General features: G+C 34.6%; 1 protein-coding gene across 2 annotated transcripts in view; it reads right to left on the reverse strand.

Moving 5' to 3' along the window:
- Window positions 1-1,504: 1,504 nt before the first annotated feature.
- Window positions 1,505-23,073, reverse strand: part of LOC108913359 (DENN domain-containing protein 4C) — a 36,919-nt gene continuing 15,350 nt past the window's right edge. Inside the window, exons 8-17 of one of the 2 annotated variants that reach the window (XM_018718908.2) lie at window positions 22,377-22,539; window positions 22,026-22,319; window positions 19,736-19,896; window positions 19,257-19,668; window positions 18,913-19,200; window positions 14,832-14,918; window positions 9,824-10,164; window positions 7,751-8,281; window positions 3,507-3,648; window positions 1,505-1,993 (exon numbers count right to left, since the gene is read on the reverse strand). In XM_018718908.2, coding sequence (XP_018574424.1) covers window positions 1,693-1,993; window positions 3,507-3,648; window positions 7,751-8,281; window positions 9,824-10,164; window positions 14,832-14,918; window positions 18,913-19,200; window positions 19,257-19,668; window positions 19,736-19,896; window positions 22,026-22,319; window positions 22,377-22,539 — 2,720 coding nt within the window. In that variant the 3' untranslated portion in view covers window positions 1,505-1,692. The remainder of the gene's footprint in view (window positions 1,994-3,506; window positions 3,649-7,750; window positions 8,282-9,823; window positions 10,165-14,831; window positions 14,919-18,912; window positions 19,201-19,256; window positions 19,669-19,735; window positions 19,897-22,025; window positions 22,320-22,376; window positions 22,540-23,073) is intronic. The other variant, XM_018718909.1, reaches the window with a different exon arrangement.

A 23,073-nucleotide genomic window follows, 5' to 3' on the forward strand; every position in this document is an offset into this window, starting at 1 on the left:
TCCTATACATCCGAATAATTAACCCTTAACTGGTGAAGTGGGGTCCCATCGACCCAAGTGCTATTTTCAACGTTTGGCAACACTACATTCTCCTGTAAATAGCTGATGGCCTGTTTAGTAGCTGCTTATTAAAGTTCAGTCAGTCAGTGCACAGGGGTTGTGCACCACAAACCGTCACAGCTGTATCATCAAATAACACCGAGTTAAATACAAAATCTGGTCCGGGTCCAATAGATCCCATCTCACCAGTTACGTAATATTTTTTTTACGGTTTTTTAGAAAATTTACAGCTTATTTATAAATATTGATGAAAAAACTAATGTTAAGAGAAATTTTTACAGCTCAATGTAACCACAATAATCCATCAATTGACCTATCAAGTCATTTTTTTGTTCTAAATGATCAAAATTTTAGAAATAAAAGAACATGTTTATTGCTCCTGATCATTATATAATCATTATCAAAATGAAAGATTTTTTCTCAACTTTTTCCGCAATTTTACATTAGATATTCTTTAAATATACATAAAAATATTACTCTAAAATATCTATTATGTTATCTGTCCATTTTTGGACTTTGTGCCCATCGACACTTTTGATGATGATATCAAGTACAAAATATAAAAACCCAGACAAATCCACTGGGACCTGAAATCCATAAGGAGTTAAAGACCCTTTTTCATTCGGAGCCACACAACTTAATAAAAAATTGACATGCAGACAAAAAAAAGCAAACTAAAGCTGAATAATCAGGTTAATTGGTCTATGCATTGGTCTAAGTGAAAAAAATTTTCCTGAATCCGTGGACCTTAAAAAATAAAAAAAATTGTAATTTTTTTTCTCGTGCTTATTCCTATGTGAGTGCAATAACCGGAGCTCACAAAATTTTTTTGTCAAAAGATCTTGAAATTATAAATTTGTAGTTTTTTTTTTATCTCGATGCGACCATTTTTCACTGAGAAAAAGCCTATAAAAAATCCCTAAAAAATTTCTGATTTTCTGATTTCTAATGTGTAGCTTATAAATATCTAGGGATTTTAGTGTAACTCGATCTAATTTTTCAGCCGTTTACAATATTTAAATTTTTTGGAGTCTAGAAAAATATTAAATGTGATTTCTTTTTCACATTTCAACATTAGGTACTTCGGAAACGAAACGTCCATCATATAACATTTTTTCCTATTTTGACCACCTGATTTCAAATAAAATTTTAGATTAGTCCAAATAACCTGAAACGTCCTTTTTTAAAAGATGTTCACCTAGAAATTAATTTTTTTTTAATGAATTGTACACATATAAAACATTTACAATCAACACAAAAATGCAAAATGCTTGTTGTTCATCTTTATTTCTGACATGTTGACTGTTCCAGCACCACCCACTATTTCTAGTTTTCATTATAACTTCTTTCTTTCTCCTTTTTTTAAGGGTCTGTTTACAGCATTTTCTATTTTGATCAGATTTATTCACACTTTCACAAACTCAGAAATGTAATAAAAGACGACTGAAGAATTAACAGATTTATTTTACACTACCAATATACATATGTAAATAATAATGTATACAGTAAATGAAAATTGCTATCATAAATTAATGTACAAATAACGAAGCAGTGCACCAACCGATTCATAACAAAGTCGGGGAAAACAGTGGAAAGTCCATAACTAATCCGAAGAATTTCACAAACCAAGACTTAGGGTAATATTAATGGCCGGAAATACTGTCTGCAGTAGAGGGAACTCAAGTTGATGGGCTTGTCTTGAGGACCGAGCTTGTTCTGCCTCTCCGCGACTCGGGAGTAGGCGTTCGTGTATTCCTTGTCGAAGGTGTTGATGTCTATCTGGGCTCTCCCTAGGGCCTTACAGGCAAGGAACAAGATGTCCCGGTATATGGAATTGGACGCGTTGCTTGCAGACTGCCGTTCCTCAGACAGTATTTTGACTGGTTCGACCAGGTCGTTGACGCGGATGTAGTTTATGATTTGTTGCATAAACCTGTTAGTGAAATGAATAATCAAATGTTAAAAATGATGGAATTCACCATAAAATACAGTTTTACGAACTCATTTCAGGATGAAGTAAAGTTCAGACGTATTATTTTATGTCCACAAATACTTCATCAACTAAATTACCTCATATTCACGATAATCGGGCAGAAAAATTAGTGGTTGTAAAGTAATTAAGTCCATGAAGTATTTGCGGGTGTAAAATAATATGATATTTAAAAAGTTATACCAAATCAAAGATATTGATTAACGAAGCGGAGCCACAAACTTCCACATGCAAATACAGACTCAATTACTTCACTTTCACTATAATCTGATAGAATGAATCAGTGAAGTATATGAGGCCATAAAATATGACCTCTAAAAAGTAACGTCAAATGAAGGCTATTAATTAATGTAATGGAGCCAAACTATTAAGGTCAATGATAAACTTTCATTTGCACCTTGTCCAAGTCTTGTCACTTTTTAGATGTCAAATTTGGACTTAACTAGTTCACATTCACTATAATTGGACAGCAGTGGTAGTCAAGTCATCGAGCATGACAGATATTGATTAACAAAGCAGAGCCAAATTATTATCAATATGGATTCAATTGCTTCACATTTATTATAATTGGACGAGTCATGTCATGGTTGTGAAGTAATGTTGCATTCTATATGCACTTTGATCAAAACCTGTATCTTTTTAGTTATAATTTTGTTTTGCTACAAATACGAATTCAATTACAGTCAAAGCTCCTTATTCGCGGGTGATATGTTCCGAAAATGTACCGCAGAGAACGAAGTAGCATTTTATATGGAAATATAGGGGTTCCAATGTTGCAAAATAAAAAAAATATAATAAAAGTAATTTATTGAGATAAATTTTAACTTAATTATTATCAGGTTTAGGCAATGGTTTAAAGAACTAATGATTTTTTCTTGTTTTGCAGTCTTTTAATTTGGATTGATATTTAGCTGTGTCACTATCAATTTGCTTCTTAAAAACAAAATTTATTTCTTTTTTTAATTTTTATGAAGAAATCACAAAGCTCATTTGCCATCAGTAAACCTTCACTCAGGTATTTTAAGTTTAATGTCACATTTATCAAAGGCCATAGTGGCACGTGTAAGCGAGCGGCGTCAGTGGCGACTTTTGTCAAAGGACTTTTGGCTTCACAACAGTAACGGGAAGTGGTCACAATTTCTTGATCCGCGTATAGCGAATCCGCGAATATGGGAACCGCGAATAAGGAGTTTTGACTGTTGTTCACATTCATTATAATCGGATATAATCAACAGCGGCCGAGAAGTGATTGAGTCCATATTATTAGATGTAAAGAAACACTTTAAAAATTAAAGATAATAATTAAGGAAACGGAGCCAAATTATTAAGGTTGACGGAAACATTATACACACTTTGGTCAAAACTAGTATTTCTATGGTTTCTATACTAGTATAAAAGTTCTCATCCAAGAAATGCAACTTTTTTTTTATATTGGAGGTGATTACTAGATACTTACGATTTTGTTATGGCATTTTTGTTTCCAGCAATTTTCTGTGATGTATCCCTAAGCTGCCACAGAACATACATTGGGGCACTTTCTGAATGAAGATGCGGATCATCCCACAAACATCTCAGGCTGACTTGAGCAGCCATTTGTTCTAAATTAACAAATAACAACAATGTGAAATAAACACATTTATGTTTTTATTAATTGGAATAACATTAAGATACAGGGCGTTTTAAAAGAAATGGAATATAATTGCTATCTCGAAAATCATCAGAGGTATTGTTAAATTTGGGTAAAGTCGAGTAATTTAATAGGTAATCACTTCCCAAGAGAAACACAAAATACATATGATATTCATGCCTTCATAAATGACTACAAGTCATGTGTCATTTTGTTTGAAACTGTAATTTGATTTCCTTTATGGCAATTAAATTTCTGTACAATTAAAACAATAAGATCAAGATTACATTAAAACACAATATTCTGTTTCATCGGTTGAGATTGGTGTAATTTTTCAAGAGATTCTATTCAAACAATCAGTGATCACATTATCTCGAGCTTAGAAGTAATGGTTTGTCATTGCTCATATAAACGAATCATTAATATTGATGATGGGATTTAGATAACTTTCGTTACCAATGCCAGCCCTGGTGAACATTTGAAAATAAAGAAAATGCTTTTATATGAACATTTTTCAAAAAATGCTCATTCGAGATATCAAAAGCCGAATGTGTACAAGTTTTGCCATATTTCCTTAAAATCTTTTACATATAGATGTTGAATTAGTAACATTTCCTTCAAATATTCAATTATACACTAAATATGTTAACCTTGGGGGTTTTATCATATTCTCCATGTTTATGTTCATTTGGAATATTTCTTTTAACCACGTTCTAATCTGCATATTGCCACATGTGCACTTCCTTTGCACAGAAAATATGTTTTTAGCATATCTACTATTGCACTATTCTTTTAAATTGCTATATTTTACTTGAATACAAAAATAAAATATTGACAGCTAAAGGTTGAAAATTCTTTAAAAATATGAGATTCGTATTTAACCAAATTAATTAATTCCTGAAATTCAAAACGTTGCAAAAATTTGATTCAATATTCGAATAGAGGAACAATAAATCCAAAAAACAACAAAAATTAAACAAAAAATATTAAATTAATCGTTTATATTTAATGGTTTTTGAGACAGCAATGCTATCGCTTCTAACTTTAAGTATCCTGTTAAAGTTCGCAATTAGACAAAAAAAAAAATAATAAACTCCAAATACATTATGGGACGTTTCACATGGAGACACTTAATAAATGGTTTTGGACGTACAAAAATGTGTTCTTCCATGTACTTTTAAGATGTTATGTGGCAGAATTCAAAAATCCAATAAACTCCCTTCGAGATCGCTGTTCATAAATTTTAAGTTATATTCAGATGATTCAAGATGGCAGTTTTTATATAAGTGCTTAGCAAACCATGAACCACAAAACTTTTATTCAAACAAAGTTCAATGGTTGATTTCACAAACAAGGTAAATCAGACTAGTCATTTCTTATGTTTTTGATGTAGCTGAATCATAAATTGAAGTCAGTTCGATAGTATCATATCACAATCCTAACCTCAAAAAAAAATAAAAAATTGAAAAATCATGAGGCTAGTCGATTCCTGTCTTTGAAGTCGCTGAATCGTAATTTTAAATTGATTCGATAGTACAATATCATATTATGTTATTTCTTTTTTGATTTGTTTGAAAATAAAAACTTAGTTCTATTCTATTAACCTTAAAAAAAATGAAAAATCAAGATTTTTAATACCGCGATCAATCCTAAAAGACGTTGTTTCTCATGTTTTCGGGGTTGCCAAATCGTAATCTAAAGTCGTTTCAATAATATCATATCGCGTCCTGATCCGTGGATCAATAAAATTTAAAAATTGCGAATTTTCATTCATACTATGAATTTTATCTTGAGAGTATTTAAAAAAGAAATAACATAATAACATGACATTGTACTATCGAATCGACTGAAAATTATGATTCAGCGACTTTAAAAACATTAGAATCGACTAGCCTCAATTTTCAATTTTTTTTTTTTTTTTTGAGGTTAGGATTGGAAAGTGATACAATACTATCGAACCGACTTCAATTTATCAGCGACTTTGACAGTATAATAAATGACTAGTCTGACTTGTCTTGTCTGTGAAATCGACTATTGAACCTTATAATAATAATACCTTATACCCTTATAACCCTTATAATATAAAAGTTTTAGGGATCATGGCTTGCTAAGCAGTTATATATAAAAACTGCCATCTTGAATCGTCTGAAAATAACTTAATATTTATGAACAGCGATCTCGAAACTCTCCATTATGGTCATTTGGAGATGGATTTACCAGTAATAAGTTCACTGGAGGGAGTTTATTGGATGAATCCTGATTTTTTTACACTTCTAGGCGCCATATTGGATTTTCGAATTCTGCCACATAACATCTAAAAATACTTGGAAGAACTAATTTTTTTACGCCCAAAACCATTTATTAAGTGTCTCCAAATTTTGGCGAGAGCCTTGATCGACTTGACGTGAAACGTTCCAAATTTATTTCAACAAAAATCCTCTTTTTAAAAAGTTACTTGGAATTTACAGTGAATACATTTTCCAATTAAAAACATCTATACTTACTTTCTTCCTTTGGACTCGCTTTTGAACAAAAAGTCATTATCAAATATTTATGCCAAAAAAGTCTAAATACATCATAAACAAGTAACAGGTGAGTCAATGAAACGGGATGATTTAAAAAACTCAGAAAACATTAAAAGAACCATTTTTTGTAAAGTTTATTGATGAAAACATGATCTACAGGAATGGAAGTATTATGTAAGTGCACAATCGTTCATTTTTTAAAAATAATGTCCGAAAGGTGGCCTCCATTGTTTCGCACACATTCTTGCAGCCTCGTTGCAAAGTTCTCCATAACATTGCGCAGCATTTCTAGCGGTATTGCGGCTATTTCAAGTCTAATCCTTTCTTTTAATGCCTGGATAGTCCTTGGGGGGGTTACTTTGAAACACTTTTGTTTTTAGTCGCATGCCGATAAGTCCGGAGAGCTAGGTGGCCAGGGAATATCGCCGTTCTTGCTCATAAGAGGACCGGGAAAGACCTGTCTTAGTAAACCCATTGACACTCGTGCTGTATGGCATGTTGCACCATCTTGTTGGAAAATCCTTTCATTTCTGTAGTTCTCGATTGCAGGAAGAAAAAAATTGTTCAACATATTGACGTAACGATCAGAGTTCACTGTTACAACGTTCCCAGCTTGGTTCTCAAACAAATAAGGGCCGATTATCCCTAACGAAGAAACCGCACACCACACGGTTACTTTCTCTGAATGTAGGGGTCTTTCGTGTAATTCTTGAGGGTTATTGTCTGACCAATACCGAAAATTTTGTTTGTTGACAAAGCCAGTAAGATGAAAGTGGGCTTCATCGCTCATCCAAAGATTATGCAGTACGTTATCGTTTTCATTGATATGCTCTAACGTTTGTTCACAAAACCTTAAACGAGTAGCGTAATCTCGAACGTTGAGAGATAGCACAATCTGAATTTTATATGGATGGCGGTGAAGGTCTTTATGCAAAATTCTTCTTGTGGTGCTGTAGGTTAGTTCGAGATTTAAGTTTCGTCGTAGAACGGATCTTCGTGGACTCTCTTCCAATGAATTACGAACCGCTTGAATATTCTCTGGCGTGCGCACAGTTCTAGCACTTCCACCTCTTTTTTTTGTTGTTGAACCACTGCTTTCAAAGTTACTTACCCACGTTTGAATAGCGCTGTTAGATGGTACACGAGCGTGAGGCGGCAAACGGTAATGTAAACGAAACGCTCGTCTCACACGGACGTAACTCTCCCCATTTTGGTAATACGCTTTGACAGCAAATGCGCGTTGTTGACCCGACCAAGTATCCATGATAACTAACTTCCCGATCTCTAGATTCACAACGTTGACGACCCAAGCCCCCCTCCCATCTACTTTATCTGCAGTGGCGTTCCTAAATCATCCCGTTTCATTGACTCACCCAGTACATAAAAAATTAAATCAATGTTCTATAATTTTTATTGTAACTAAATCTTAAATTCTGAACATGTATTTATTTATACTTTCATATATTAACACTTTTTAAATTAATGTTTATTTTTTTGTCAAAAAAAAGTCACACTGCTAATTATAAAAATTAATAATTTACAACTCACCTAAGGCTGCTAACTCCTGTGTTAGCGGATCCGTTCCCTCTTCCACTGGTTTCATCAAACCTAAATTGTTGTCACCGGCTAAACTCATCGTTTCGCTTTCTTCACTCTTCTTGCTACCATTCATGGTGTTTTCGGTATCCGTCCTCTTCTTTAGGTACAAATTAGGCAGGTGAGTCTGAGTGTTGATTCTTTCGAAGGCCCAAATCAAGTTCCAGTAGATAATGGGATGGTCATCAACAAACTTGGCATCCGAGAGGCACAGATCCCCTTCCTGAGCGAGAATGTTCTCCAGTTCTTTTCTTAGGACGAGCGGGTTTAGGTATGGGACGCTGAAAGGATCGCACAGTTTGATGCTCTTGCCGCCTATCAAGACAGTTAGGAGAGGCACAGTCGGTTTGTTGCATGACTGGCACAGGGTGTTCAGGTTGGAATCCTCGGCAGACCAGTTGGCCATGATGTCTTCGTCGTATAGTAGGGAGGAGCAGTTGTGGCACTGAGAGCATGTGATTAGGGTTATATCTAACTCGGTCTCTGAAATCGTTATTAAACCATGATAATTGTTAATTGTTATAAACACAGAAAATACAATAAGAATTATCTTTGTATATAAACCAAAAGAAAAACTAGAATAAAAATAAGTATTTCAAAATTCTCATTACAATCAAATATGTATGTGCCACCCATGTATTATTCACTTTGACAAATACAACACATCATCTACTGCTCACTACTTACTTTAAGTTCTAAAATTTAATGTTACATAACTCTGTCTTTGAAATTATGAATCAATCATAATTATTAATAACAGTTGAGAAATAGTTCAAATACACAAAAGACTTACAAATATAAAAAATAACCAATAAGTTTTATTCCAGAAAAAAAATATATAAACATATTTCAAAATTCTCATTATGATCCAGTAAAAAGTTTCAGCTTGGTGGGTGTGCTGTTTTTATACATATTGTTGTAGAACGATGCACGAAAACCTTTTTTTTGGATAGGGTCTGTCCCTTTTTCTTTCAATACACTCAAAAGAAATAGAACTTTCAGTTGAAGAAATTTATTATTTTGCAGTTTCACAGTTAATGTTTTAAGTACACTTCCATTTAAGTGAAAATTGTTTCTGATGTTAATTTCTCTTAGTTTATGAAACAGGCATCCGAGCTAGTTCTAGTGGGTTTAAATTTCAATGTAATGATTAAATATGTAAGTGCCATCTGTTATTGGCTATAATAAGTAGGAGCAATTCATTTTTCATTGCCTACTTTTAGTTCCAAACTTTTAAAAAAGTAATAGTAGTTTAAGACTTTCATGGCAGAGCTGATATTTAAACTACGATGGTTTTTCGGGTTTTTATGCTGTGACCTATGTAACTGATCACCACCAGTTCTAGATTTATATTGCACTTCCTTAGTTTTAGCTAAGAATCTTTGATTTGTCTTTGTTGTTGTCGGGCTAGACTCTGCGCGGGTGGACCTGTTATCAGAATCCTTAGGCCCATTCTGATGTTCACTTTGGTTCTTGCTGTTAATTTTAAGGATTGGGGATTTTCCCCAAAATGTCCTTTGATTGTGGTACTTTAACACATATTGAAGTGTTCAGATTGACCAACTATTGCAACCGTTGTCCGTATTTTGCCCCAAAATGGGGATTGACAATTACAACTTTTTGTTTGACAGTTTTAAATATTCTACTGAATATAACTATTACATATATTTTTTCAAATTTACCTCCTATTTTATATCAAAAGACTATCAAAATTACATTTTAGATTAAAATGTTAGATTATTGTATAATAAACTTATGTGCGATAGATAGAATGCAAGTTACAGAAAAACAACAAAAAATATATCAAAGTTGGCATTAGGGTTTTGCCACAAAATGGTGAGTTGTTGAGGTATTTTATCAATATAGAGACATTAATAAAGATTAGAGTCACTGCAAGTCAGTGACTCTAATAAAGATTATTTTTAAGCACCATCTATTACTCGCTTTGACAAATACCATTTATGATGTTTGACTATCTAAATTTTACAACAGTGATTACTTAGCAATAATAATGGCATTACTTACCGTGTTTCTCCTCCCTCGGTGTCGGAAACAGACTTTCAGGCAATGGCTCATCGTAATCCTTCAAATTCGTGCAGCTACCCCTGTAACTTCCAGTCTCGGTGGATACCCTCCTGTGACGTTCACCACCTTCGCTCCCATCGTTCGAGTCGCACTCTTCCTGGGCATCCCCTGTCGCCAATCTGTCACCTGTGAGCACCTTTACGGGCGTGGAATTCGAGGACGTCGAGATGGCTTCCTTGATCTCCTCCATTTTCTTAACCATGGAGGTGGCCGCAGACTTGATCGAGCTGAGACCACCTTGTATTAGTTCGTTGGATTTTTTACTAGTTAAGCTACTTGGACTAGAAGAAATAAAAACATATACAACATTCGAGTTGAGAAAGGGATAGTCGGGATGTGAGGGACACAGGCGTAAGCTTAGAATTTGTTATATTTGTCTCAAAATTTGTTTACTTCTTTCAATAAAGTATCCAAAACAATGCTTTGTTCTCAAGGACAATGCCTTAGAATGAATAATTATTATTATAATTATTTAAAAGACAATAAAAAATTTATTAACTTAGCTGAAGATGAAATAAATTCTTTGACACATTTTAGTTGTTTTTACAACTTCTAGTCTAGACTGTTGATCTGTGTCAGTTGTTTAAATAATTAATTTGACTGCTAGTCTGTTGAGTTGTCCTGTTTCACTGAGTTCCCACCTATGGCGGCACATTACAGCACTTTTGAAAAGTTACCGCATTTGTTTAGATATTAATATTTCTTATTGTTAGAAATTACAACAAATGTTAAACATCTCCTGAGGTTTATTGTGTTCGTGTATTATTTATAAATTAGAAACCTTATAATAAGGTACTGTTTATCATGGTGAAAGTGAAATAGCTTTACTAATGCGTTAACAGTTTTCTTAAAAATGTAATGATATGCAAAAAGTTAGATAGAATCTTTGTTAGCATAGAATTTAAAAATATTTGGATAAAACCACTCTGTATGCAACTAATTTTAGTTACAAAGTAATGGACAAAAATAACTGTAGAAGGATCAAAATCAGATATCTAATACATATTAACATTTTTGATTTAATATTCGTGTTTTTGAGATTGTTATGGTAACAAAATAAACAATTACAGTACCCTCTATTGAAATTCAACAAGTTTGACAAAGTAGTATTGCAAAGACAATATGATCTAGCAGATTATGCTATATAGGATATACAGGGTGTCATCAAAAGTGGGTTTTTCCTCTTAGGATATCTTTATTATTATTGGGAAGTGAGACAGCATACGATAGAGACCGAGACAACATTTCAGGTGTGCAATGCTCTGTCGTTACCTTAGAGCCAGAAAAATATATTATTTTTCATTGTGCTTTTTGTCTAACTAACCACCAGTGGCGGCTCGTGGCATTCACAATAGGTGAAGCATATTCATTTACTGAATAAAAAGAAATCGCCACAGGCCAAAATTTTCAAATTTTCAAGATTCTTAAATGAATCTGGAAATTTTTTGTTGCATTTGTAATATTACCGAAAAACTGACGTTCACGAGAAGAATTTTCATTTAGGTTTTATAAAAAATAGAAATATTAGTTTGGCTTGTGACTTCTGCGAACATTAACGCACACCATATATGTATGTTCCAAAGAGGCTTCGTGGTTACGACAGCTTCGCGTAATGTTCCAAAATTGTTAAATCCCTCCTTATTCCACACGGCCCACTTTACACCCACAATTAAACACGACATATAGAAAAGTTATTTTTAATTTTAAATAAACACTTCCACCCCGAAAACCATTCATTCCGAGAGAATAAGGCACAGGTGTCTCGTAATTTAAAAAATCCCTTTTGTACTCAATTTTCCATCTGGAAAATGGCGGTTTCAATAAAATATACAGGGTGTTAAAAAAAGAGTGTAAAATATTTCAGGAGGTAATAGTATGAACCAAAATAAGCAGAAAAGTCTTAATAAACATGGGTCCGCAAAGTAACGGTTGCGGAGATATGGACCACTATTTGTTTTTCAAACATTTTATTTTATTAGGAATAAACCGACAAAGGAAGCTTTTAACAAACAAAGTTACAGAAGATGTTCAAAGTGCCCTCCGTCCATTTCCAAGCAGGCACGACATCTTCGTCTCAACGATATTCGAACTCTTTCGAAAACACCCTCCTTGGTTTGGATTTCTTGACACTTTTGATTAATCCGTAGCTGCAGCTCTTTCAGGCTATTTACAGGAGTACCATACACTAATGTCTTTAAACATCCCCAAACAAAGAAATCTAGAGGGTTTAGATCAGACGATCTTGGAGGCCATAAAACAGGTCCCTTTCTACCCATCTATGTGGAAAAGTTTGGTGTAAATGCTCTCTAACGGCCATGGAAAAATGAGCTGGAGCACCATCATGCTGGAACCACATTTGTTGCCTCTGATTCAAAGGAATGTCTTCCAAAAACTCATACAGTGTGTTCTGCAGAAAGTTGAGGTAAGCAGCGCCTGTTAATCGGTTTGGTAAAACAACAGGATCTAGAAACCTGTGACCTACAATACCCATCCAAATGTTTAATGAAAAACGTGCCTGATTTCCAGATTCTATTAGAGCATGAGGATTTTCGTCGGCCCAAATATGCGAATTGTGAAAATTAAACACTCCATTTCTTGTGAACCCGGCCTCATCAGTAAAAAGAATGTTTGCAAGAAAACGAGGGTCTTCAGCATCATGACGTAGAAACCAGCGGCAAAAAATCAAACGTGCTTGATGATCATTTATTGGATTTAAGGCCTGTACTCGTTGCACATGGTATGGATAAAGCAGTTGCTCATGAAGGATTCTCCAAACAAGAGGACCACTAATTCCTACCTCGGCTGATATTCTCCGCACACTCGTACCTGGATTCTGCTCTACCAGTGCTAGAATTTCTTCTTCTCTCTAGGAGTGGATACCGACCTTGGTCTTCCGCATAAATGGCACTGTTTGCTCAAGGAACCGGTATCACGCAATCTTTGGTGAATTCTTCCAAACATGCGTTTTGAAGGAATCTGGCGATTTGGATAATTTGGATAAGCGTCAACATAAAGACGTTGCGCTTCGGTGGCGTTCCCATTAGCATGACCATACATGAAATGCATGTCTGTTACTTCTGCGTTCGAGTAACCAGCCATAGCGAAAGCAAACTTGTGCACTGAGAACAACTATCAAATATGTACTGTTTATTTCACTAAACATCAACCAACTATTATAAGAAAATACACAACGTTTTTGCAAAATAAAAAAAGAGGCTAAAAAACATAAAACATTCCATATCTCCGCAACCGTTACTTTGCGGACCCATGTTTATTGAGACTTTTCTGCTTATTTCAATTCATACTTTACCTCCTTAAATATTTTACACTCTTTTTTTAACACCCTGTATACTGGATCACACATAGGAAACATTTCTACAATAATTATTGTACAAAGAACTGTTATAATCGTGCACTGGGCGACGTTTATCGTATAAACTGTTTAAAGGCAGGCGATGGGAGATGACAATGCTGCTCCAATTTCCGCGTCACTCGTTCCCCCACGCCGTAGTTTACTTCCGTGTTGGCGGCCTAGTTGCCATGACAACCGCCGTAAACAACGCTACGAACAGAAGCAGAATACAGACTGATTTCAATCTGTGTCACTTGCTTATACTATATGTATATGTGGTACGAGGTTGATGTTCGCGCTCAACGAAGGCAAACGAACACAATACATTTTCAATATACCTGTGCGTCACTTGCGTCACCTGGCGAGCCGCCACACCGCGTCACCCAGGCGCTAATCCGAAGTAAAATAAAAAATTAAGTATAATCTCAGAGGATATGGGAGCACCCAGAGTATACCACACGGAATATCTTTTGAGAACATAAGAAGTTGAAGAAGTGTGAACCTGGCCAAAAATGCAAAAAATTGGAATTGGAGGTAGACTGCTGCACAACTACAAGAAATGTTCAAAATTCTTACTGTTTTTTTTTTGTAAACAGATGCTGGCTCAACATATCCATGACAGAACAAGTTATTAAAATCAGTTTTTTTTTGACAATTGACAGGCTGTTTATTAAGTACTTGTACAAATTTAAAAGGGTGCATCTTTGATTAATTTTTAGATAAACAGTTCATGGACCTAGGTCCACAACGGCTTGATTCTTGAGATACAGAACCTCCAAAAAAATTTTTTGTTTCAGCAATTATTGTAAATGAATATTAACTTATTTGTAGAAGTCGTTTAGTCTTAGTCTTGTAAATGATCTAAGTTTGTCACATCGCAATGCAATCAATAAAAAACACATTTTTCACTTGTTTTTCAAAAACTCTTAATGATTCAACACAAAATTCCAACGCAGGTTTAACTTTAAATCCGTTTTCAGTTTTGTACAAGTACATGTTGTTCACATGTCTTGATAGAGAGGTAAAAATGGTCAGGATTTATATCAGCAGGCTATAAAACTGTAAACAGTGAAAATTATATTTTGAAAAATGTAAGTATTTCTACACCAATGATTCTGTCAGATGCGATAAAGACTCCAATAAGGGTACCGATAACTACAGTATACGTAAACCATCAATTGCCATTTGCCATTTTGAAATAACTATCACTATCTCCATTTAATTAGGTACATTCTAACACAGATTCGCCAACTTAATAAAAATTACATCAACAGTGTAATGTTGAGGCTGATGTATACAACCTATTGTAGACTCATAAATCATAATAAGCAAGTAGCTGGCTTTAAAAAATGTAATTAATGCTTTTAAATATACTTATAAAAAATGATTTATTTTATTTTTATACCAACATTTATTTTTAAAGTCAGTTAAAAGGAAAACTCCACTTTCAACGATACCCTGTTGAAAAAGGTTTTAATAACATCAATAAAAAGCAGTTTTATTAAAAATATCGAGACGATGTTGAAGGTTAAAAGTAACAAAGTAACCTCTTGCGGGTGACGATACGAACTACTATTAATGACTGGGGCCTCTTACCTGAAGTTGGTGAGGGCGTTCTCAATGAACTGCTGGGGGACCTTGAGGTCGGCTTTACGGAGGGAGAGGCGTGACGGTGTATAGCGGCTAAAATGACACATCTACTACTGTCTACGAACGTGCAAGTGCAAGCTATGAAAGCCACGATGCACTAAACAGCTCTGCCACATGCTCGCGGCCAGTTTTTAACGGTGTAAAAATAGAAATTGTTAATACGGATCTACAATGTAAGGTTTACGATTGCAACATTGAATTAAATACAGATATATCTTGCTCTTCACAGGCCTTTTTGGTGAAATTCAACATTCTATCTGACACAAGTTGGAAACCTATTTTAAAAAACTATATAGGGTGTTTTTAAATGAAATAGCAAAAATGGTACCAGTGAATGTAGAGCCAAAAATAAGAGGATTGAAGTAAAAATACCTTACCCTCTTAAAGCAGGGGATTGAAATTCACATTTTAATTTTTTTCTTTAACATGAATGCTAGAGGCAGAAAATTGGTATGAGCGTCCTACTAATAAAGAGACAATTTTTCAATATTTGTTCGATCATTGGCGTATTTTATAAAGGAGTGAAACGGTCAACCCCATTGCAATATTTTATTAGAAATTTTTTATATTAAGCACATTTATTTAAAAATATTTATTGGGAAGACTGATTTATTGCGCATTTACCTCTTATAATTTTTTGATAAAACCAATAGTTTTCTAGTAAAAAAATTAGATACGTCATCGTTCACAAAAGTAGTAATATTGTAGAAATAAGTAGGCGGGTGTTATAACAAATAAATTGTTATTTATCATATTAATAAATTGACACTTTCTGTCAATAAGCTGGTAATTTAATAATAACATTAAGAATAATTTGCTATTAATTAATGAAAAATGTTTGATAACTTATTATGGGACATGTATTAGGTAAAGTTATTTATCAGAAATAAAATTTAAAGAATATTCTCGAAATAATTTCAATTTTGCTGCATAACCTAATACGTCTGTTGAAGTTATAACGCACTCGCACAAACAGTTCTTGGTTATTGCGAAGGTCATCTGCTGCCTGAAATATTCTTAAGCATAGTTCTTCTAAGGAGGCAACAGGAGTGGCATAAACAATACTTTTTAAGTGTCCCCACAAAAAGAAATCCGTAGGCGTTAAGTCAGGTGAACGTGCAGGCCAACAAACAGGGGCTTCACGATCACGAGCAATCCAGCGATTCGGGTAATTTAAATTTAACCATTCTCTAACGGCAAGTGTACTATGTGCAGGCGCCCTATCGTGCGTATCCCACATCATCTGACGTGTAGCGAGGGGTACATCCTCAAGCAATGTTGGAAAATTTTCGTTCAAAAATCTAAGATACTCCGCCGCTCCAAGCCTGTGTGGAAGAATAAAAGGACCTACTAGAGTATTTCCTACAATTCCCATCTAAACGTTTAAACTGAAATTATGTTGACATCTTGAAACAAATATTTCATGAGTATTTTCTTCCAACCATGAATGAACATTATAAAGGTTTACTGCACCTACTCTAGGAAAATTTGCTTCATCGGTGAAAAGTATATTCATTAGGAAATTTAAGTCATGCCTGGAAATATTAATGTACCATTGACAAAAATCCATGTGGTTAGGTAAATCAGGGTCATTCAATTCTTGCACGGGTTGATGGTGAAAAGGGTATAAAAGATTTTCATGAGCTACATTCCACACAAGACTGAGAAACTTGCAGTTGCCTGGACACCTGTCTTGTGCTTGTACCACAGTCCTGTTCTAGATGTTCCAGTATAGCTTCCTCAGTTTCAACAGTTCGGACATTACGCCTTCTTCCGGCACCCTCACTATAGGGTTGTTGACCAAATTTCAAAAAGTAGATAATATAATTCTACACATACTAACTAGTGTGTATACACAATTAGAGATTGAGAAATGCGTCAGAACAGTTTTAAAATAATAATTTAAAACTGATTTTTTTATAACATTTCAAAACGGCCGTGACGTCATAAGGGGCACCTTGTAGTGAAATTATGTGTAAATTTAAACACTGTCGGTAGTGCCAGTCTGTCAGTGACACTGTCGTATAAAATGTTTTCAAGTCTATGAGTTATTTTCCTTAATCTTCAAATTCCTTTATTAAGTAAAATTATTATTTAGTAATCATCAATTATTAGCTTCCCTTATAATTAAAGCAGAATGTGTGAATCGGGATTTGTGATAGCTACTTTGCAAATTTTACTGAAAATTGATATTTTTATGATCATGAATTGAATTTTGAATTGAAAAGAGACGAGCGTTTTAATCTTATTGTGTTTATTTACATAAAATACCTATTTATTTATGGAAATTTATAGTGCAGTTCGGGAGTCTTATAGAGATAATGCAATTGGCTATGTGGAATGTGGAACAAAACACCACTTAAATTTTGTTGAATCCATTACAATCAGGAAATTAATAATAACTATCACAAATACTCTTTCTATCACACGCGCTCGCTATGGGACCTATAGTGTAGGGGGTTAGGTGCACGGAAAGTGCTAGATAGTACAACAGCGTGATGTTATTTTCATAGCACAGCGCTGGAGCGTTGCGCTATGAAAATAACATCACGCTGTTGTACTATCTAGCAGTTTCCGTGCACCTAACCCCCTACGCTATAGGTCCCATAACGACTCGCACTTATGATAGAAAATAGTATGTGCAACTCGTTCGGAAAAGTTGCCATAGCGCCACTTGGGCGTCCGCGTGGCGCTATTGGCAACTTTTCCCCACTCGTTACACAATGTACTATAATTGATAGACTGTTGTCACTAGTGTCACGTTTGTTTAAAAAACAGGAAACAGGCAGCATTTGAAGGACAATTTTGACATATTTTCTTCTTCTTCAAAATTATGCAATAGGATCGCTACTAGCTTCTTGATCAATTGCCCCTTATGACGTCAGACTAGTTTTTATGTAACAGAAAAATTCATAAATGATTTCTACCACTAATTTGTTATATATTTAAAATTTGACTATACAGACAGGTTCTTTTATATAAAATCTTTGACTCAACAATTTGTATATGGTTTGTTTTTATAGTGGACAACCCTATTGGGCTGAATTTTACCAGTTTTGCGAAGCCTTCTTTCCACCGAGGCCAATGTTTGTCTATAAGGAATCAGTCGGTTTGGATATCTTTAGTGGTATAATCTTTCTGCAGCATTTCTTTTTTTCTGGATTCGAAAAACACTTGGAGCATGTCGACATATTCGTCATTGGTATAAATATTATTTGCATTATGATTCTGATAATAAATTAATCAATTGGTACTAATTATTGATTGACAGAAAGTGTTAATTTATTAAAAAAATAAACCCCCCCCCCCTTTAAGAGGGTATATCGCCTCAGGGGTGCAACTTTCATATAAGATATTTTTACTTGAATCCTCTTAATTTAAGCTCTACATTCACTGGCACCATTTTTGCTACTTCATTTAAAAACAGCCTGTATAAAAATAAGATATCCTCCACTTTTCAAACAGTTCTTACAAGGATATTGTGATTCGTTTTATAGCGATGATGTCTGATTAGTGTGTTGTATTAATAAGATGTGCTTGTATTTTTTGGGCTATTAAATACATTTTATGTAATAAAAAATACAAAGTTACAAATAAATAATCATTCAACTCTTTTCCTAGTATTAGTAAAAAAGTTATGAATTATTTTATGGCTATAGAACCGCCGTATATGCGAGATATACCTGTATTTCTTATAAATTCTGTTACGATGAAAATTATTGAAGAAATATTAAGTGAAATAAGTATGTGAAAAAAATGTTATAAATCCTAAATTATTCGATTTTTATAATTTACCAAACTATGTAAAAAATATAAAACTAAAATGGTAATTGCGCTGCTACATTCACAAGTTATTTTACAACTACCTCATGAATTGTAAGAATATTAATTATGATTTTAGGTTATCACCAGAATCAATGAACACGTTTTCAGCAAACAATGTTGAATGTTGGATGTATGGTGAATCAAAAATTATTTTCGAGCCTATTTACACCTGACAAAACTAAGTAATAGACATAAAACTCACCTGAAACCGATCTTGAAGCTGGAACTGAGACTGGCCAGGCTAGAAGCTACTGTAGCCGCGGGCACGGTCTCCGATCGATGGATCTTGCTCTGAGCAGGAGGACTGCCCTCGAAAGTGGCAGAACGGTGCACGGACGACCTGAATAGTATCGGTTCGTCCATGATTGCTGAGTTTGTTGTTGGGGAAGAGTAAACGTGTACCGGTGGTGGCGCTACGACCGTTTCTGGAGGAGGCTGCTCAAAGGCCCCTAGGGGGTCATTTTCTGTGACTATTTCTCTAGGCGATGCTCTGAAAATGCAACAAAAATTACTTATAACAAAATTTAAATTAAAAATTCGTATTACTTCGCTGGGGAATTCTTTCCACTTTCGACAAATTTCCCTTCGTTACCGTTGAACTGCAACGCCCTCGAACAAGCCTTCTTGGTGTTATTCTGCAACTTATCAATAATATTCGCATCCCCTGCACTTTCCGATCTAGAGAGCAGCCTACTCTCTGAGGGGCTGTCAGGGGATATATAATTATTCGCTAACTTCTCTTCCTCTTTTTCGCTACATTTTTCCTCGCTATTGATCTCATTTTCATGGTTAACTCCTGTATCAGGCACCGATTGTTCTAGATTATTCAGGCTTCCTTTCACGATACTTGCCACCTTGCGGAACTTGTCCAGGAGGCTGTTGTCTTCTTTGATGGCCTCGTGTGAATCGAGCGAAGAGCGAGAGGCCGCTCTGTCTGTATGGTCCAACAAACTTGAACCTATAACAGTCAAAGCACATTATAGGAATTTCCATGGCACAAAAAAAATACCATTACTTGATCTTACCTCCTTCTGTAGAAGCAGACATTCTTCTAACCGCTTTGCGTTTTGCGGCAAATCTAAAATGAGCGGCACCTATGACAACATTTCTCAGTTTGTTCCAAAGCAACTGGCTTGAACCTGAATAAGCTGGCCACTCAGCTTCCAAAACACAACGATTATATAATCTAAAAGAAATTAGGTGAATTTTTTTGCTAACCTCTAAAAACACAAGAATTTAAAAATATAAATCATTTAGTGATTTCTAAAAGTGGAATTCTGTATAAAATGTTAAAAGTTAATCGATAAATTAATAAATAGCATTTCCTAGATTTAATTAATGAATTTATTTAGAAATACAATATCCAACAGGACAGAGTCAATACGCGATAAGGTTAAACAGAAAAGGTTAACTTGAAATCGTTTGCTGCTGCCGCTCGATACATGCAGAAGCCTGAAGCATTTGTCAGGAAATGGGTTAAAAACGTCGATAACTTGCCGGAATGTGGCACCCAATGCAAGTGAATGTTTGGGGTTGCCTCTGTGGGATTTGGCACTTTGTATTTGTTCACAAACAATTTGAATGCCCAAAAAATGGTCAATATATATAAGAAATGTTTATTAAAGGCTGCTCGAAAATGGTTTGGTCCAAATTGCAATTCATGGGTGCTTCAAGAGAATAACGGTTCCAAACATCAGAGTCACTTATGCAGAGATTGGAAATGCAAAAATGGCATTGTTTCAATGGATTGGCCTCCTCAGTCCCCTTATGCCAATCCAATTGAATTGGATGAAATTAAAGTACAAGGGAAAACGAAAGCAGTGGATCAGACATATTCGGGAAAGTTGGAGGTCTTTACCTCCAAAAAAAATGTACCTTACTTACCTTTACCTGCACAAAAATCTGTCAAAAAGCATACCTCGATGCTATCAAGCTATAATTGACAATAAAGGTGATTGGACAAGATACTAGGCAAATAAATTTTATCTTAACAATTGTACTAAACAGTTAAAAAATAATTTTTTATAAATTCTCTTTTTCGCAGATGTATCAGTCTGTAAGCTCTTGTGAACCAAACTGTAGATTCGGAAACTTTCTGTAAGTATTTAGTTACATATTTATAGGGGTTGAAACCCATCGCCAGAGAGGGAGTGGAAAGCCTCACTCCTATTGGCTCAGTCCTTATTTGCGACACAATAAGCGAATTAGCATAAAGTTTTATGGGACTAAGGCCGGTGTCCCATGCATCCGAAATTCGATGTACGATATCCGAAAATATTTTAATTCGTACGAATGATAATATTATAATTCACATGCATCCGAAATTAATCTCATAGAAATCAAGTATAGAACCATGGAATTTATTACAAGATGAAGGTGAAACATTTTCAAATGACAACCATAGGTATATATTATAGAAAATATACGTAATATATTTTCTACATTCGACATTATAATATAACATTTATTTGACTGTAAATATATCAAGCAACAATCATAGTATGTTAAAAACTTAAAAAGTGAGGTTAAAAAACATACGATTTCGGATAAAAGTTAAAATTATTTCTACTTTTTCCGACGTCATATAAATTTTAAAAATTTCGGATGAAAATGAAAATTTGAATGTATATTAATTATTAACCAATAGGAACACTTTCGGACCTTCGTATCGTCGGAATTCGGATGCATGGGACACCGGACTAAAAACATATAAATATCAATGAATTTTGATCCAAAAGCAGTTCCATTTCGATTCAACAAAAGTAAAGTTCGTTTAGTTCCAATCCGACTCAACTACAGTAAAATTTAAATATTGTAACAGTAAGTTTCTCAGTTGATGACTTGCTAACTCAAATATAGTGGATAAGTTCTGTACTGAAGATTCCAAGCAGTCAAAAAAGTGTTTAAACTCAAAAAAAATTTGCGTATCCTGTCTCCTGTAGTCTGTTCAGAGGAACTGAGGATCCTTCCGTCAAAAATAAAAAATTTATCTACACCATAACGTGACGTCTGTAGATATAGGTGACCAGAATTCAAAAAGCTCACCATTGCGGACCCAATCGGAATGAAAACAAAAACCAGATGCATAGATATGGCGCTCAACGTGGGGCTCGACACACAAATGAATCAACAACTCTCGGATCGTAGATATTATGTCTTTAAAATACAAACTTCTTCTATATCATCTGACACAGTAATTCAAAGTTAAACATTTTACTCCTCTTTTTTTGCAGAAATCAATTAAAAATTTAAAAAATATATGAAATACTGTCATGGTAAATCTTTGAAAAAAAAAAATTATGGCTTCTCACTCACCCATATGTAAGAGCGTTGGGCTGAATACCATACTTCTTCATTAGCACGAGTAACTTGACAGCCAACAACGGCCTAGAATGCTCGCCGCAGAGCTGCATCATCAGCCGATAGCAAACTTCATCACAGGCCAGTCTCTGGTGCATGGCTCGGACCAGCAACTCGTAGGCTTGCTGCAAGATGGCTTTCTCCTTGCCGACGTTCAGCGACAGCATGCTGGGCAGGATCATGAAGTACAGGGTGTGGCATGTGCCGCTCAGACATCTCGCCCACAGCTCGGGGGAACGAAGACACTTGCTGAAATGAACGTGAGTACAATTTTTTTTTTCATCTTTCGTTATCGAAGTAACTCACCGGGCCAGTTTTTGAGCAGATTTTATTTCGTGTTTGGTTCTTCTGGCCATGGGAGAGCCAGGCATCACCGTCGGGTATAAAGACGATAAATGATTTCTTCTCTTACTGGAACTCGCTAGCGACGCAGGGTTCAAACTAAAATGAGTATACTCATATGTCTCCCCTAAAAATATATTAAATTTTATGTAACAGATTATAAATCAAGTATAATAATAATTATCTTTTAAATTTCTACAAATGTGGTTTGAAACATTTGAACTACTGTTTTATTTAACTCCAGTTGTTACAGGACCAGTTGGCCTAAAAATGTTAGATTTGAATTACCATAAGATTTCAATATATTAATAATTAATAAAATGTAAAATGTGTACTTTTTGTCAGGTCATAAATAGTCCGGGTGAATCGACCAAAAACATACCTGTATCAAAAATCAGATCTAAGTCGAATTTTATGGGCTTAAAATTAACTAAAGAATATACAGAATAAAAACCTAAATTTGTGTATTTGTAGGAGTTGAACGTCATGTTGGTTAACAAAATAAAAAAAAAAAAAAGAAATAGGAGCAGATAATTTTTGTTAATGGTATTCTGGTTTAATATTTTGTAATAAACTTGGGCTCGTTAGAAGTAGAAGGCTTCGTTTATAAGCAGAATTTTTTTTTAATCGATTTGACTAAGAAATTATTAAGTAAATGTTC

This window comes from Anoplophora glabripennis, unplaced genomic scaffold (genome assembly GCF_000390285.2).
Source record: "Anoplophora glabripennis isolate ALB-LARVAE unplaced genomic scaffold, Agla_2.0 scaffold843, whole genome shotgun sequence".
In the NCBI taxonomy this organism is placed as follows: domain Eukaryota; kingdom Metazoa; phylum Arthropoda; class Insecta; order Coleoptera; family Cerambycidae; genus Anoplophora; species Anoplophora glabripennis.